Source organism: Carassius gibelio, chromosome A5, assembly GCF_023724105.1.
Source record: "Carassius gibelio isolate Cgi1373 ecotype wild population from Czech Republic chromosome A5, carGib1.2-hapl.c, whole genome shotgun sequence".
In the NCBI taxonomy this organism is placed as follows: Eukaryota; Metazoa; Chordata; class Actinopteri; order Cypriniformes; family Cyprinidae; genus Carassius; species Carassius gibelio.
Genome location: NC_068375.1, coordinates 9,448,731 through 9,466,865, shown reverse-complemented (window position 1 = coordinate 9,466,865; position 18,135 = coordinate 9,448,731). Strand labels below are relative to the sequence as shown.

Below are 18,135 nucleotides of genomic sequence, written 5' to 3'. Positions count from 1 at the left end.
AGGTGAATGATCATACAGCCATAACAGCACCACCACAGCAGCGCCTCAGGTGGACGATCATACACCTAAAAACAACACCACCACGGCAGCGCCTGAAGTGGACGATACCACAGCTAACAAGAGCACCACCACGACAGCGCCTCAGGTGGACGATCAAACAGCTACAACAGCACCACCACGGCAGCGCCTCAGGTGGACGATCATACAGCTACGACAGCACCACCATGGCAGCGCCTCAGGTGGACAATCATACAGCTAATAACAGCACCACCACGCCAGCGCCTCAGGTGCATGATCATACAGCTAGCAAAAGCACCACCACGGCAGCGCCTCAGGTGGACGATCATACAGCTAAAAACAGCACCGCCACGGCAGCACCTCAGGTGGACGATCCCACAGCTAACAACAGCACCATCACAGCAGGACTCAGGTGGACAATCCCAGAGATAACAACAGCACCACCATGGCAGCGCCTCAAGTGGATGATCCCACAGCTAACAACAGCACCATCACAGCAGGACTCAGGTGGACAATCCCAGAGATAACAACAGCACCACCATGGTAGCGCCTCAGGTGGATGATCCCACAACTAACAACAGCACCACCACGGCAGCGCCTCAGGTGGACGATCATACAGCTACAACAGCACCACCATGGCAGCACTCAGGTGGACAATCCCAGAGATAACAACAGCACCACCATGGTAGCGCCTCAGGTGGATGATCCCACAACTAACAACAGCACCACCACGGCAGTGCCTCAGGTGGACGATCATACAGCTACAACACCACTACCATGGCAGCGCCTCAGGTGGACGATCATACAGCTACAACAGCACCACCAAGGCAACGCCTCAGGTGGACGATCATACAGCTACAACAGCACCACCACGGCAGCACTCAGGTGGACAATCCCAGAGATAACAACAGCAACCCCATGGTAGCGCCTCAGGTGGATGATCCCACAACTAACAACAGCACCACCACGGCAGCGCCTCAGGTGGACGATCATACAGCTACAACAGCACCACCATGGCAGCACTCAGGTGGACAATCCCACAGCTAACAACAGCACCACCATGGTAGCGCCTCAGGTGGATGATCCCACAACTAACAACAGCACCACCACGGCAGCGCCTCAGGTGGACGATCATACAGCTACAACAGCACCACCAAGGCAACGCCTCAGGTGGACGATCATACAGCTACAACAGCACCACCACGGCAGCGCCTCAGGTGGACGGTCATACAGCTACAACAGCACCACCACGGCAGCGCCTCAGGTGGACGGTCATACAGCTACAACAGCACAACCACGACAGCGCCTCAGGTGGATGATCCCACAGCTAACAACAGCACCACCACGGCAGCGCCTCAGGTGGATGATCCCACAGCTAACAACAGCACCACCACGGCAGCGCCTCAGGTGGACGATCATACAGCTACAACAGCACCACCACGACAGCGCCTCAGGCGGACGATCATACAGCTACAACAGCACCACCACGGCAGCGCCTCAGGTGGATGATCCCACAGCTAACAACAGCACCACCACGGCAGCGCCTCAGGTGGACGATCATACAGCTAATAACAGCACCACCACGGCAGCGCCTAAGGTGGATGATCATAGAGCTACAAAAGCACCAGCACGGCAGCGCCTCAGGAGGACGATCATACAGCTAACAACAGCACCACCACGGCAGCGCCTCAGATGGACTATCATACAGCTCACAACAGCACCACCACGGCAGCGCCTCAGGTGGACTATCATACAGCTAACAACAGCACCACCAAGGCAGCGCCTCAGGTGGACGATCATACAGCTAACAACAGCCCCACCATGGCAGCGCCTCAGGTGGACGAACCCACAGCTAACAACAGCATCACCACGGCAGCGCCTCAGGTAAACGATCATACAGCTAACAACAGCAACACCACAGCAACGCCTCAGGTGGACGATCATACAGCTAACAACAGCACCACCACGGCAGCGCCTCAGGTGGACGATCCCAGAGCTAACAACAGCTCCACCACGGCAACACCACAGGAACGCCTCAGGTGGACGATCCCACAGCTAACAACAGCACCACCACGCCACCGCCTAAGGTGGACGAACCCACAGCTAACAACAGTCCCACCATGGCAGCGCCTCAGGTAAACGATCATACAGCTAACAACAGCACCACCACGGCAGCGCCTCAGGTGGACGAACCCATAGCTAACAACAGCACCACCACGGCAGCGCCTCAGGTTAACGATCATACAGCTAACAACAGCACCACCATGGCAGTGCCTCAGGTGGATGATCATACAGCTAACAACAGCAACACCACAGCAACACCACAGGAACGCCTCAGGTGGACGATCCCACAGCTAACAACAGCACCACCACGGCAGCGCCTCAGGTGGACGATCCCACAGCTAACAACAGCACCACCACGGCAGCGCCTCAGGTGGACGAACCCATAGCTAACAACAGCACCACCACGGCAGCGCCTCAGGTAAACGATCATACAGCTAACAACAGCATCACCACGGCAGCGCCTCAGGTAAACGATCATACAGCTAACAACAGCAACACCACAGCAACGCCTCAGGTGGACGATCATACAGCTAACAACAGCACCACCACGGCAGTGCCTCAGGTGGATGATCATACAGTTAACAACAGCAACACCACAGCAACACCACAGGAACGCCTCAGGTGGACGATCCCACAGCTAACAACAGCACCACCACGCCACCGCCTAAGGTGGACGAACCCACAGCTAACAACAGTCCCACCATGGCAGCGCCTCAGGTAAACGATCATACAGCTAACAACAGCACCACCACGGCAGTGCCTCAGGTGGATGATCATACAGCTAACAACAGCAACACCACAGCAACACCACAGGAACGCCTCAGGTGGACGATCCCACAGCTAACAACAGCACCACCACGGCAGCGCCTCAGGTGGACGAACCCATAGCTAACAACAGCACCACCACGGCAGCGCCTCAGGTAAACGATCATACAGCTAACAACAGAACCACCATGGCAGTGCCTCAGGTGGATGATCATACAGCTAACAACAGCACCACCACGGCAGCCCCTCAGGTGTACGATCCCACAGCTAACAACAGCACCACCACGCCAGCGCCTCAGGTAAACGATCATACAGCTAACAACAGCCCCACCATGGCAGCGCCTCAGGTGGACGAACCCACAGCTAACAACAGCACCACCACGGCAGCGCCTAAGGTGGATGATCATACAGCTACAAAAGCACCACCACGGCAGCCCCTCAGGTGTACGATCCCACAGCTAACAGCAGCACCACCATGGCAGCGCCTCAGGTGGACGATCATACAGCTACAACAGCACCACCACGGCAGAGCCTCAGGAGGACGATCATACAGCTAACAACAGCACCACCATGGCAGCGCCTCAGGTGGAAGATCCCACAGCTGACAACAGCACCACCACGGCAGCACAGCAGGTGGACGATCATACAGCTAACAACAGCACCAACAAGGCAGCGCCTCAGGTGGACGATCATACAGCTACAACAGCACCACCACGGCAGAGCCTCAGGTGGACGATCATACAGCTAACAACAGCACCACCATGGCAGCGCCTCAGGTGGAAGATCCCACAGCTGACAACAGCACCACCACGGCAGCACAGCAGGTGGACGATCATACAGCTAACAACAGCACCACCACGGCAGCGCCTCAGGTCGACGATCCCACAGCTAACAACAGCACCACCACGGCAGCGCCTCAGGTGAACGATCATACAGCTAACAACAGCACCACCATGGCAGCGACTCAGGTGGACGATCCCACAGCTAACAACAGCACCACCACGGCAGTGCCTCAGGTGGACGATCATACAGCTACAACAGCACCACCACGGCAGCAACTCAGGTGGACGATCCCAGAGGTAACAACAGCACCACCACGGCAGTGCCTCAGGTGGATGATCATACAGCTAACAACAGCAACACCACAGCAACGCCTCAGGTGGACGATCCCACAGCTAACAACAGCACCACCACGCCAGCGCCTCAGGTGGACAATCATACAGCTAATAACAGCACCACCACGGCAGCGCCTCAGGTGGACAATCATACAGCTAATAACAGCACCACCACGGCAGCGCCTCAGGTGAACGATCATACAGCTAATAACAGCACCACCACGGCAGCGCCTCAGGTGGACGATCATACAGCTAACAACATCACCACCACGGCAGCGCCTCAGGTGGACGATCATACAGCTAACAACAGCACCACCACGGCAGCAACTCAGGTGGACAATCATACAGCTAATAACAGCACCACCACGGCAGCGCCTCAGGTGGACAATCATACAGCTAATAACAGCACCACCACGGCAGCGCCTCAGGTGAACGATCATACAGCTAATAACAGCACCACCACGGCAGCGCCTCAGGTGAACGATCATACAGCTAATAACAGCACCACCACGGCAGCGCCTCAGGTGGACGATCATACAGCTAACAACAGCACCACCACGGCAGCAACTCAGGTGGACGATCCCAGAGGTAACAACAGCACCACCACGGCAGTGCCTCAGGTGGATGATCATAGAGCTAACAACAGCAACACCACAGCAACGCCTCAGGTGGACGATCCCACAGCTAACAACAGCACCACCACGGCAGCGCCTCAGGTGAACGATCATACAGCTAATAACAGCACCACCACGGCAGCGCCTCAGGTGGACGATCATACAGCTAACAACATCACCACCACGGCAGCGCCTCAGGTGGACGATCATACAGCTAACAACAGCACCACCACGGCAGCGCCTCAGGTGGACAATCATACAGCTAATAACAGCACCACCACGGCAGAGCCTCAGGTGGACAATCATACAGCTAATAACAGCACCACCACGGCAGCGCCTCAGGTGGACGATCCCACAGCTAACAACATCACCACCACGGCAGCGCCTCAGGTGGACGATCATACAGCTAATAACAGCACCACCACGGCAGCGCCTCAGGTGAACGATCATACAGCTAATAACAGCACCACCACGGCAGCGCCTCAGGTGGACGATCCCACAGCTAACAACATCACCACCACAGCAGCGCCTCAGGTGGACGATCATACAGCTAACAACAGCACCACCACGGCAGCGCCTCAGGTGGACAATCATACAGAAAATAACAGCACCACCACGGCAGCACCTCAGGTGGACGATCATACAGCTACAACAGCACCACCACCGCAGCGCCTCAGGTGGACGATCCCACAGCTAACAACATCACCACCACGGCAGCGCCTCAGGTGGACGATCATACAGCTAATAACAGCACCACCACGGCAGCGCCTCAGGTGCATGATCATACAGCTACAACAGCACCACCACGGCAGCGCCTCGGGTGGACAATCATACAGCTAATAACAGCACCACCACGGCAGCGCCTCAGGTGCATGATCAAACAGCTACAACAGCACCACCACGGCAGCGCCTCAGGTGGACGATCCCACAGCTAAGAAACAGCACCACCACGGCAGCGCCTCAGGTGGACGATCCCAGAGCTAACAACAGCACCACCACGGCAGCACCTCAGGTGGACGATCATACAGCCAACAACAGCACCACCACGGCAGCGCCTCAGGTGGACGATCATACAGCTAACAACAGCCCCACCACGGCAGTGCCTCAGGTGGATGATCATACAGCTAACAACAGCAACACCACAGCAACGCCACAGGTGGACGATCCCACAGCTAACAACAGCACCACCACGCCAGCGCCTCAGGTAAACGATCATACAGCTAACAACAGCCCCACCATGGCAGCGCCTCAGGTGGACGAACCCACAGCTAACAACAGCACCACCACGGCAGCGCCTCAGGTGGACAATCATACAGCTAATAACAGCACCACCACGGCAGCGCCTCAGGTGCATGATCATACAGCTACAACAGCACCAACACGGCAGCGCCTCAGGTGGACGATCCCACAGCTAACAACAGCACCACCACGGCAGCGCCTCAGGTGGACGATCCCAGAGCTAACAACAGCACCACCACGGCAGCACCTCAGGTGCACGATCATACAGCCAACAACAGCACCACCACGGCAGCGCCTCAGGTGGACGATTATACAGCTAACAACAGCCCCACCATGGCAGTGCCTCAGGTGGACGAACCCACAGCTAACAACAGCACCACCACGGCAGCGCCTCAGGTAAACGATCATACAGCTAACAACAGCACCACCACAGCAGTGCCTCAGGTGGATGATCATACAGCTAACAACAGCAACACCACAGCAACACCACAGGTGTACGATCCCACAGCTAACAAGAGCACCACCACAGCAGCGCCTCAGGTGGACGATCATACAGCTAACAACATCACCACCACAGCAGCGCCTCAGGTGGACGATCATACAGCTAACAACAGCACCACCACGGCAGCACCTCAGGTGGACAATCATACAGAAAATAACAGCACCACCACGGCAGCACCTCAGGTGGACGATCATACAGCTACAACAGCACCACCACCGCAGCGCCTCAGGTGGACAATCATACAGCTAATAACAGCACCACCACGGCAGCGCCTCAGGTGCATGATCAAACAGCTACAACAGCACCACCACGGCAGCGCCTCAGGTGGACGATCCCACAGCTAAGAAACAGCACCACCACGGCAGCGCCTCAGGTGGACGATCCCAGAGCTAACAACAGCACCACCACGGCAGCACCTCAGGTGGACGATCATACAGCCAACAACAGCACCACCACGGCAGCGCCTCAGGTGGACGATCATACAGCTAACAACAGCCCCACCATGGCAGCGCCTCAGGTGGACGAACCCACAGCTAACAACAGCACCACCACGGCAGGGCCTCAGGTGGACAATCATACAGCTACAACAGCACCAACACAGCAGCGCCTCAGGTGGACGATCCCACAGCTAACAACAGCACCACCACGGCAGCGCCTCAGGTGGACGATCCCAGAGCTAACAACAGCACCACCACGGCAGCACCTCAGGTGGACGATCATACAGCCAACAACAGCACCACCACAGCAGTGCCTCAGGTGGATGATCATACAGCTTCAACAGCACCACCACGGCAGCGCCTCAGATGGACGAACCCACAGCTAACAACAGCACCACCACGGCAGCGCCTCAGGTGGACGATTATACAGCTAACAACAGCCCCACCATGGCAGCGCCTCAGGTGGACGAACCCACAGCTAACAACAGCACCACCACGGCAGCGCCTCAGGTAAACGATCATACAGCTAACAACAGCACCACCACGGCAGTGCCTCAGGTGGATGATCATACAGCTAACAACAGCAACACCACAGCAACGCCACAGGTGGACGATCCCACAGCTAACAACAGCACCACCACGCCAGCGCCTCAGGTAAACGATCATACAGCTAACAACAGCCCCACCATGGCAGCGCCTCAGGTGGACGAACCCACAGCTAACAACAGCACCACCACGGCAGCGCCTAAGGTGGATGATCATACAGCTACAAAAGCTCCACCACGGCAGCGCCTCTGGTGGAAGATCATACAGCTAATAACAGCACCACCACGGCAGCCCCTCAGGTGTACGATCCCACAGCTAACAGCAGCACCACCACGGCAGCACCTCAGGTGGACAATCATACAGCTAACAACAGCACCACCACGGCAGCGCCTCAGGTGGACGGTCATACAGCTAACAACAGCACCACCAAGGCAGCGCCTCAGGTGGACGATCATACAGCTACAACAGCACCACCACGGCAGAGCCTCAGGTGGACGATCATACAGCTAACAACAGCACCACCATGGCAGCGCCTCAGGTGGACGATCCCACAGCTAACAACAGCACCACCACGGCAGCGCCTCAGGTGGACGATCCCACAGCTAACAACAGCACCACCACGGCAGCGCCTCAGGTGGACGATCCCACAGCTAACAACAGCACCACCACGGCAGCATCTCAGGTGGACGATCATACAGCTAACAACAGCACCACCACGGCAGCGCCTCAGGTGGACAATCATACAGAAAATAACAGCACCACGGCAGCACCTCAGGTGGACGATCCCACAGCTAACAACATCACCACCACGGCAGCGCCTCAGGTGGACGATCATACAGCTAACAACAGCCCCACCATGGCAGCGCCTCAGGTGGACGAACCCACAGCTAACAACAGCACCACCACGGCAGCGCCTAAGGTGGATGATCATACAGCTACAAAAGCTCTACCACGGCAGCGCCTCTGGTGGAAGATCATACAGCTAATAACAGCACCACCACGGCAGCCCCTCAGGTGTACGATCCCACAGCTAACAGCAGCACCACCACGGCAGCACCTCAGGTGGACAATCATACAGCTAACAACAGCACCACCACGGCAGCGCCTCAGGTGGACGATCATACAGCTACAACAGCACCACCACGGCAGAGCCTCAGGTGGACGATCATACAGCTAACAACAGCACCACCATGGCAGCGCCTCAGGTGGACGATCCCACAGCTAACAACAGCACCACCACGGCAGCGCCTCAGGTGGACGATCATACAGCTAACAACAGCACCACCACGGCAGCGCCTCAGGTGGACGATCCCACAGCTAACAGCAGCACCACCACGGCAGCAACTCAGGTGGACGATCCGAGAGGTAACAACAGCACCACCACACCAGTGCCTCAGGTGGATGATCAAACAGCTAACAACAGCACCACCACGGCAGCATCTCAGGTGGACGATCATACAGCTAACAACAGCACCACCACGGCAGCGCCTCAGGTGGACAATCATACAGAAAATAACAGCACCACGGCAGCACCTCAGGTGGACAATCATACAGCTAACAACAGCACCACCACGGCAGCGCCTCAGGTGGACAATCATACAGAAAATAACAGCACCACGGCAGCGCCTCAGGTGGACGATCCCACAGCTAACAACATCACCACCACGGCAGCGCCTCAGGTGGACGATCATACAGCTAACAACAGCACCACCACGGCAGCGCCTCAGGTGGACAATCATACAGCTAATAACAGCACCACCACGGCAGCGCCTCAGGTGCATGATCATACAGCTACAACAGCACCACCACGGCAGCGCCTCAGGTGGACAATCATACAGAAAATAACAGCACCATGGCAGCACCTAAGGTGGACGATCATACAGCTACAACAGCACCACCACCGCAGCGCCTCAGGTGGACGATCCCACAGCTAACAACAGCACCACCACGGCAGCGCCTCAGGTGGACGATCATACAGCTAACAACAGCACCACCACCGCAGCGCCTCAGGTGGACGATCCCACAGCTAACAACAGCACCACCACGGCAGCACCTCAGGTAGACGATCATACAGCTAACAACAGCACCACCACAGCAGCGCCTCAGTTGGACGATCCCACAGCTAACAACAGCACCACCACGGCAGCGCCTCAGGTGGACGATCCCACAGCTGACAACAGCACCACCACGGCAGCGCCTCAGGTGGACGATCATACAGCTAACAACAGCACCACCACCGCAGCGCCTCAGGTGGACGATCCCACAGCTAACAACAGCACCACCACGGCAGCGCCTCAGGTGGACGATCCCACAGCTAACAACAGCACCACCACGGCAGCGCCTCAGGTGGACGATCATACAGCTAACAACAGTACCACCACCGCAGCGCCTCAGTTGGACGATCCCACAGCTAACAACAGCACCACCACGGCAGCAACTCAGGTGGACGATCCCACAGCTAACAACAGCACCACCACGGCAGCAACTCAGGTGGACGATCCGAGAGGTAACAACAGCACCACCACGGCAGCACCTCAGGTAGACGATCATACAGCTAACAACAGCACCACCACCGCAGCGCCTCAGGTGGACGATCATACAGCTAACAACAGCACCACCACCGCAGCGCCTCAGTTGGACGATCCCACAGCTAACAACAGCACCACCACGGCAGCGCCTCAGGTGGACGATCCCACAGCTAACAACAGCACCACCACGGCAGCGCCTCAGGTGGACGATCATACAGCCAACAACAGCACCACCACGGCAGCGCCTCAGGTAAATGATCATACAGCTAACAACAGTACCACCACAACAGCGCCTCAGGTGGACGATCATACAGCTGCAACAGCACCTCCATGCATTTACTTAATGTTCGGCTCTTTCATGCGGAAGGCGGGGCTTACTGCATTGAGCGATCTATTGAGCATTGCATATTCTATAGTGTTTGCTCACACAGACCAACCGGTCTCCTTCAACCTACAATTCTATTTTCAAAACCTCTTTCCATTCTCTCCCTCCCTCCCTTCCTGCATCTTGCCACACACCCCACTCACAAAGATCCTTTTTTCCCAACATTCCTTCTTCCACCCTTCCTTCAGTCTATACTACCCTCTCTTGACCTCTCATTTGCACTCTCTCCCTACCTTCCCCTACCTCCCCCCAGCTCCTCTCATCCTTGACCCCTCTCCCCCACTCAAAGACATCCTTTCATCCCAACATCCTTTCTCCCACCCTTCTTTCAGCCATTGTTAGGTGCAACTAGGGCTGCCTTTAGTCTAACTGCAGGCGCCTTCACATCTGTCTTAATCCGTTCAACCCTAAGTGCAAGTATGCTTCTCCCTTTCTCACATATAGGGTTAAGTAGATTTAGTTTAATGCTTTGGTTTTACTTTACGTAAAGGGGGAATGGAAAATCACAATCTCTAAGACGATTCCTTGCTGAAGATGCTACAAGTGATGCTGCTGATGTTTTGCTTTTGGGCACTTTTGTTTCTTTTGTAGTTTGGGTTTCTTTTACAAACGGTGTTAATTTACCTTGTTATTTGTTGCTTTTTATCTATTTATTTTGCAGCTTTATTGTTCACATATACTGTCTGGTTTGTGCAATGCATTGTACTGGGTCAATGTAAAGTTTATAATCCTTCATTTACTGTCTTGATTTTTCTGGTGCCCTTCAGGCACTGTTGCTTGTGCCAGCTGTATCTTGTGCCATTAGGAGGCCTAAATACTAGAGTCACTACATCCAGTGTTTGTAAATGTACCTTTTTTTTGGACTATAAGTCGCACCTGAGTATAAGTCGCATCAGTCCAAAAATACGCCATGATGAGGAAAAAAACATATATAAGTCGCACTAGACTATAAGTCGCATTTATTCAGAACCAAGAACCAAAAGAAAAACATTACCGTCTACAGACAAGAGAGGGTGCTCTATGCTGCTCAGTGTAGACTACAGGAGCACTGAGCAGCACCTCTGGCAGCATAGAGCGACCTCTCGCGGCTGTAGATGGTAATGTTTTCTATTAGTTCATTTCTCTTGGTCATTGTCAAATCATTTTTGCTAAATTAGTCGCACCTGACTATAAGTCGCAGGACCAGCCAAACTATGAAAAAAAGTGCGACTTATAGTCTGGAAAATACGGTAATCTGTTTTTTTATTAATTGTAATTATTTTGTAATTTTTGATTAATGTTTCTTTTTCTTTTCTCCAGGAGCCAATGAGAACCTTGTGTGGTGCAGGGGAGGCTAGCCACTTTTCTTTGGTGTGTGCTTCACAGGGTTCTGTGTATGTTTTGTATGATCGCTTTACAAGGTGTAAGTGTGGTGTTTTGATTTGGTGTGAATTTAGGTGGGTTCAGACGATCTCCTGTGGTTGCAGCCGGTCTGCCCTGTTCCCGCTAACTGCACCCACAATCTGAAGGATAAGCGCTCACTGAATGTTTATGTAAGTATATAATACATTGAAACTGTTCTCTCTCTCTCTCTCTCTCTCTCTCTCTCTCTCTGCACATATTAAATGCATGAGTCAATCAAATTGTTTATTATACTGCGATTTATCTCCGATGGAATCTGCAGACTTTTTTGTCATTGTCTGCACATTTTTCTTCCAGAAAAATCTGCAGAATTCTGTGGAAGGAATCTTAACCTTGTAAAGTGTGTAAAGCTTAGAATACGGTTATTGGTAGCTGTAAGTATCATAAGATAAGTATAAATATTTTATAGTTGGGTAGAGCATTGTGTGTAGTGGGTCATGCACAGAACTTCTGTAAACAATATAATATTCTGCACAATTGTGTGCATGCTATACTGCCTGGGCCTGATACACTGATGCCAACTTATGCCTGTTTCACTAATATTCCGTCTGCAGTGCGTATGCGGTCTGTGTGTGTTACTTATGTGGTGCAGAAGCAGCATGGACTCATTGTGCTTTCACACAGGATGTGTTTGCAGTCTGCTACTGATCCATGGCTGTTCAGACCACAAATACAACATTTGTCCATTATTTTTTATTTAAAATCATATAAAAAAAATTAAAAACCTTTTTCAGCATTCTGATAACAATACACTAAAAATATTTCGTAGACCTTAGTTTAAACTATATATATATATATATATATATATATATATATATATATATATATATATATATATATATATATATATATATATATATATATAAACAAAGTATTCATGCATTTGACTTCTAGGTTTGTGTAATGAGACATTTTCTTGTTAGGCTATCACAAACATCTGACAGAAAACCTGACAGAAATAGTTGACTCTTGCCTTTTGCATTTAAATCATTATTACAAGTAATCCCACGGGTCTTAAGGAACTTAGTTTTTCTGCCTCCATGAAAGTGAATATTGTTGCCTTGTTAATCTAAAAGTTCACTTTTTGTTTTAAACCTAGCCAAAAAGCCATGTGTTGACTGTGAAACGGGTTTCCCACACATTGATTTATTTATGGAGGGCCGCCACAATATCAAAAATGACCACCACAAATAGATTTTCAAAAAGGCTTTGACTTCGTTGAATAAACACAAGATCTGCACATTTAAAAATAAAAAAACAGCACAAGTGTTTCTATCTCTGTAGTTCAGAAGGAAACCGTCTATCTTCAGAAAATTTCAGTTGTCAAATTAATTTCATCTTGCGTGTAATGCTTGATAAAGCAGTGTTTGTGAGCTCAGCACTGTTTTACAGCCGTTAACGGAGAAACCTGTCTCCTGCTCTAAAAGCGCCTCTTGCTGGCAGAAAATGAATTTGGTTATATAATGTTGGGGGAGCGCTGCCACAAATATAATGTGCAAGGCTGTGGAAAATACATATTTTATCAATTTAATGTGAAATTTCTGCATTTCCGTGTCAACCCATGTTCACTTGTACCGCAAACAATGCACTGTCACTTTAATTCAGCACGTGCAGCACTGCAAAAACAGACTCTGTGCATAAACGATCGCTGCAGCACTCCTGGAATGCACTGACAGACCACAACCACGTGCAGCTGGAAATGGGAGCGTAAAAAATAATAATACACAACGCATACGCACTGCAGATGGAGCATGTGTGAAACAGACGTTATTGATGCTAAACATTTGTTTGATAGGAACAGTACTATGATCCACAGAGTGGCCAGGGTTAATAACCCTAAGGGGTCATCAAAGGTGGTTTACCAAGATGGTCCAAAGGCTTTTGCGTGAGACATCTTCAACAACATGCACAGAAGCTATATCCATGATGAAGCATTCAACAGACGCACCAGTTATTAAGTATAAAATGAGGACAACTCTCAAGTACAGACAGAATTTGATACATGATTCAGATAAATCTTCACTCATCCTTGATTACTTACCCATTTTTTTGGATACACCAGGCTTGGTAAGAAATATTAAAATGTTGATGTTAATTGTAAATGTAATTTTAATGTTTGTTATTTACATGATTTATTTGTGTGATAGATTGACCAAGACTTTACTTTGCTTTCTACAAGCAAAGAAGGACTGGGTGAAAAACCTGCATCCTGGTGCATATGTGCATGACTGTCATGACCCATCATGACCCATGGAATGTACCAAGTGTCTACACTACAACCTGGGTAAAAAAATATGGAACTGAATAACAAGTTGTGTTTTGAGCAGGTGCATGCATTCTGTACTAAGGAGGTGGGTAATATTTTCACTCTCATTTGCATGGATGATTTGATATACTATAGACCCTATGCAGTTTTCATATGCCAGTGATGAGAGAACTTGCAGTGTTCCCTGTTGTGTTTTTGTTTCAGATTGGAATTAACTGCAAATTGTGTAGCTTTTTTAAACGCATTGAAATGTGGTGTTTGAATGTGAATGTTAAATTTGGTGTACCTCAAAGTTTTGCAATATTTTCTGCAAATATGTCCTGCCATTTAAGCCCAACGGCAACTGTAGTTTATGCAAGTAAACACCTAATAAAGGATTTCAAGAAAAAAAAAAAAAATAAGGTATCCACTTCCTTCCTGTCACATGAGGCTGTCAACTTCTTATCCCTACTTCCAGGAAGCATGGCGAAGGCAAACCCTCCCAAAGAAATGTAATTTTCATAATACTAATACATTTTTATTGTTGACATATATATCAATATAATCATGAAGGTCTCTAGAATCATCCAAACAAAACAAATCTTCCAAGAGAGCTATAGTTTTTTGTAAACTTAATCAATTGTCCAAGCGGCAACTATAGTTGCCGGTGGGCAAATAACTTGTAAGTACATATCATGGGGAAATAGGGTAGACTGTGTTAACAGGTTAATGAATCAAGGTTATTGGTCTTGTTTAGTTCTTTTTCCATTCAATATCCCACCTAAAACATAACTTAACCCTTGAACTGACATCTCTACTGTACAGTAGACCTTAATTTAATCGGGAATGAATTTGTCAAAAGGAGGAGATGAGAGAGCAATCTTTCCACAGCTGTACTGCCCCTCTTCTGTGTCTGCTTTTGCCATGAGAGGAGATTTACAGCAGCAGTTTACTAAAGCCGCGTTCAGACTGCATGATTTTAGCCCAGTTTTTGGCTCGCCGACAGGTTTTGAGAAATCGCCAACAAATGCCCGAAATCACAGGCAAATCTGAGCTCGTTCACGCGAGTGACAATCACGCAGTATGAATGAGCAATGACGCGATCTGAGAGAATCGCCGATGAGTCACCGACGCCCGTGAGATATTTGGCATGCTAAATATCTGGACCTGTCGGCGATTCAAAATCATGCTGTCTGAAAAGTGTTCTGACTGAAAACTACATCGGCAATGACCGACAGCCAATGAGAGAGCAAGATACAGAGCAGCGGGGAGTTCGGGGAGGAGTTATAAACCACAATATCAGCAAGCATGGCTTCATTACAGAAAAAGGCTTTCTTCTCGGTCTATTTGGACCCATGAAATGGAAGATAAATTAGTATAAATTTAGCAGGAGCACCCTTGTCTGTTTGACGTTTCATCTGAGCTATCCCGGTCTCACGTGAAAACTCCGGTCTTGCACGTGTGATATCGCGTTGTTTCCTTGTCACATCTCGCGTGTGTTTGGTTGTGAAACATTTGCGTGCCAGACAGAGCTGTCGGCGATTCTTCCTATTGTAAAGTCATGCAGTGTGAAACCTTCTGTCGCCGATCCATCGTGCAGTGTGAACACAGCAGTGACTGAATGCTGGCCAAGATAGTCATGCAGTGTGAAAATAATAGTGAACCGACTACTTTGAAAATCGTGCAGTCTGAACTCGACTTAACTCCAGTCAGTCACACAAAAGGGAGGATGGAAAGATAGAGCTAACACATGGGATTAATTGATGTAAATCATGTTTTTCACCCTTTTATGACATTATGTCTCGTAGGGGACAAAGTATTGAGGCCCCTTTATCCAGTTTGGATGCATTTCATTATAATTTGTCAAGGACCCTAATTAATTTTATGACTAGTAGCTTATGATTCCACTGTATGCTGAAATTCAAACAAGTAATGAATTTACATTATTATATGAAATCACCTATTACAGTAAGCCACTGGATACTATGGGCCTAAAAAATGTGTAATCTTCTTTCTAGTATACCTTTTTTATTATATAGATGTAATATTTTCTTAATTCTATTTATTTGTATGTATTTATTTACATTTAACACATCTGAGAATGTAAATACCTGCATGTTCAATAATAAGTAAATAAATAAACAAACAATCATGGGTGTAGCCTACAAATGATACTTATTTAAATAATTATATATTTAAAAAATAATATCATTAATTTCATGAATATCAAGGATGTGCTATTCATAGTTTCATAGAGTTTCTTTCTTCTCTTGAGCACAAAAGAAGATATTTTGCAGAATTTTGGTAACCAAACAGTTAAATGCGTAATTTTCTTTCAGGTATACCCTTTTTATTATATAGATGTAATATTTCCATCATTCGAATTATTTTTACATGATACACAGTACCCTGTTGGGTCAACTTAATGGCTGCACTTTGTTCTGCGCTATAATTGAATACTAACACTGGTGTAGTGCAGAAACAACAATGAATAGTGTTGAATAGGATTAATAATAATGAGTGTAGAATTTACACACAAAGGGTGACAAAACGTTAACACTATCAAAAGTGTAACATTTACACCATATAGTGTGGACACATAGAGACACTTTGCTGGTGTTAAATTTGAAACTGTGGGTGTTCTTTTTACACCAGTGATTTTGTTGTGTACATAAGGCCCCTGGTTCTGCTATAGCTAACTACCTTATTTTCCGGACTATAAGTCACACTTTTTTTTCATAGTTTGACTGGTCCTGTGACTTATAGTCAGGTGCGACTTATTTATCAAAATTAATTTGACATGAACTAAGAGACCTGAACCAAGAGAAAACATTACCGTCTACAGCCACAAGAGGGCGCTCTATGCTGCTCAGTTCTCCTGTAGTCTACACTCAAAACAAGGAGCGCCCTCTCGCGGCTGTAGATGGTAATGTTTTCTCTTGGTTCTAAATAAATGTGACTTATAGTCCAGTGCGACTTATATATGTTTTTTTCCTCATCATGACGTATTTTTGGACTGATGCGACTTATACTCAGGTGCGACTTATAGTCCGAAAAATACGGTAATTTGCAGGTTCATATGTGATACAGATTATATAATCCATACCCCAGAACATTGATGGAACATACACTTGTGTCATGCCCCATCTGAAAAATTCTGAATAATCCAGCTTGGATTCCGAGCTGGTCCAGGCTGGTTTATGCTGGTTTAGTGCTGGTCTAGCTAGTGGACCAGCATATCCATATCCAGGTGTTAGTGAAGCCAGCAGAAGCCTGCAAAAAATCTTACCACACGGACAAATGTGTCATCATATAACTCTGTAAATAAATACAACTTAAATTCACGTCTCGCACACTTCAGTGCACTTAGAATGGAACTTATACATTCGCTTCGAACTGGAATCATGATGGAATATTCTGTGATGTCCACTTCGCAGGGCACTTACATTCGAATAGAACAAACATCTCAAGCGATAAGAGAGACATAAAAAATGTGCAGAGCAGGGGGCGAGAGGACTGGAATTGAGAACCAACTTTTTTTTTATTTTCTTATTTTGTATGTTGTGAGCCAGAGTAAATTGCGACGCGAATCAAGTCTCATGAACTTGCAGCCTTTCATTAACTTTGATTAGCCTGTAGATCGAAATGAAAGCCCCTTAATAGAACACAAGGAAATTATTTAGTTTTAATGGTTTTCATAATGACTGTTTAATAACCATAATATGCAGTAAGAGCCTTTGTGTAAATTACTACTTTTTTGATGCGTTAGGCTGCAGCCTACGACTATCTCACGTTTTGAAATTAACTTTCTAAAAATGTATTTTAAATAGATTTTCTAATTATTTTTAAGGATGTTGTAATGTCATATTATAATGTTATTGTTTTATTTCATTATTTGAAATCCATTTACAAAATAACATACAATTCCAGTCAGTTTGGATTTACTGCAAACTGAGTTACTCTGAGATGTGAATTTCTTGTGTGTTAATGAATACAGTGTCATGCGTCACTCAGACTAAATGTGGCAGCATGTTGTTTATAATTTTATGTAAAAACTATTTACCTCAGTATCTGCAGCTGACAGTTTGTCTTCAGTCCATCAGAAAGCAGCTTCACACCTGTATCCTGCAGGTCATTGTTACTCAGGTCCAGCTCTCTCATACGGGAGGATGAGGACTGTAAAACTGATGACAAACTCTCACAGGACTCAGCAGTGAGATTACATGAGGAAAGTCTGAAAGTGATTGCATACAGAATAAATCTTAGCAATGTGATT

At 48.6% G+C, this 18,135-nt stretch overlaps 2 protein-coding genes across 57 annotated transcripts in view; one reads left to right on the top strand and one right to left on the bottom strand.

Annotated features, from left to right (window-relative positions):
- The window catches only part of LOC127991607 (NACHT, LRR and PYD domains-containing protein 12), a 143,947-nt gene that overhangs the window by 81,403 nt on the left and 44,409 nt on the right, over positions 1-18,135 (bottom strand). For 5 of the 7 annotated variants that reach the window (XM_052591588.1, XM_052591591.1, XM_052591590.1 and 2 more), the window contains one exon: positions 17,923-18,093. The exons of 1 other annotated variant lie outside the window; for it this stretch is intronic. In XM_052591588.1, coding sequence (XP_052447548.1) covers positions 17,923-18,093 — 171 coding nt within the window. The remainder of the gene's footprint in view (positions 1-17,922; positions 18,094-18,135) is intronic. One more of the 7 variants, XM_052591592.1, reaches the window with a different exon arrangement.
- Positions 521-17,927, top strand: LOC127991683 (mucin-5AC-like). Of its 50 annotated transcripts, none has more exons than XM_052591616.1 (19): positions 521-1,282; positions 1,330-1,425; positions 2,597-2,644; positions 3,672-3,767; positions 3,816-3,863; positions 3,959-4,054; positions 4,727-4,822; positions 5,111-5,206; positions 5,733-5,876; positions 6,404-6,451; positions 6,739-6,834; positions 7,121-7,695; positions 7,791-7,982; positions 8,076-8,123; positions 8,458-8,601; positions 8,887-8,931; positions 8,980-9,027; positions 9,263-9,358; positions 10,031-10,136. In XM_052591616.1, exons 1-19 carry the CDS (start codon positions 956-958, stop codon positions 10,080-10,082), a joined length of 2,391 nt encoding a protein of 796 aa, XP_052447576.1. In that variant the 5' UTR covers positions 521-955; the 3' UTR covers positions 10,083-10,136. The 50 variants fall into 50 exon arrangements, with proteins under 50 accessions (XP_052447576.1, XP_052447567.1, XP_052447555.1 ...); XM_052591617.1 differs by lacking the exons at positions 5,733-5,876; positions 6,404-6,451; positions 6,739-6,834; positions 8,887-8,931 and adding exons at positions 5,254-5,349; positions 11,650-11,745; positions 11,912-11,988; positions 13,410-17,927 and having other exon boundaries at positions 941-1,282; positions 5,111-5,158; positions 7,600-7,695; ... (2 more) ...; positions 9,215-9,358; positions 10,031-11,563; XM_052591607.1 differs by lacking the exon at positions 8,887-8,931 and having other exon boundaries at positions 8,458-8,745; positions 8,932-9,027; positions 9,311-9,358.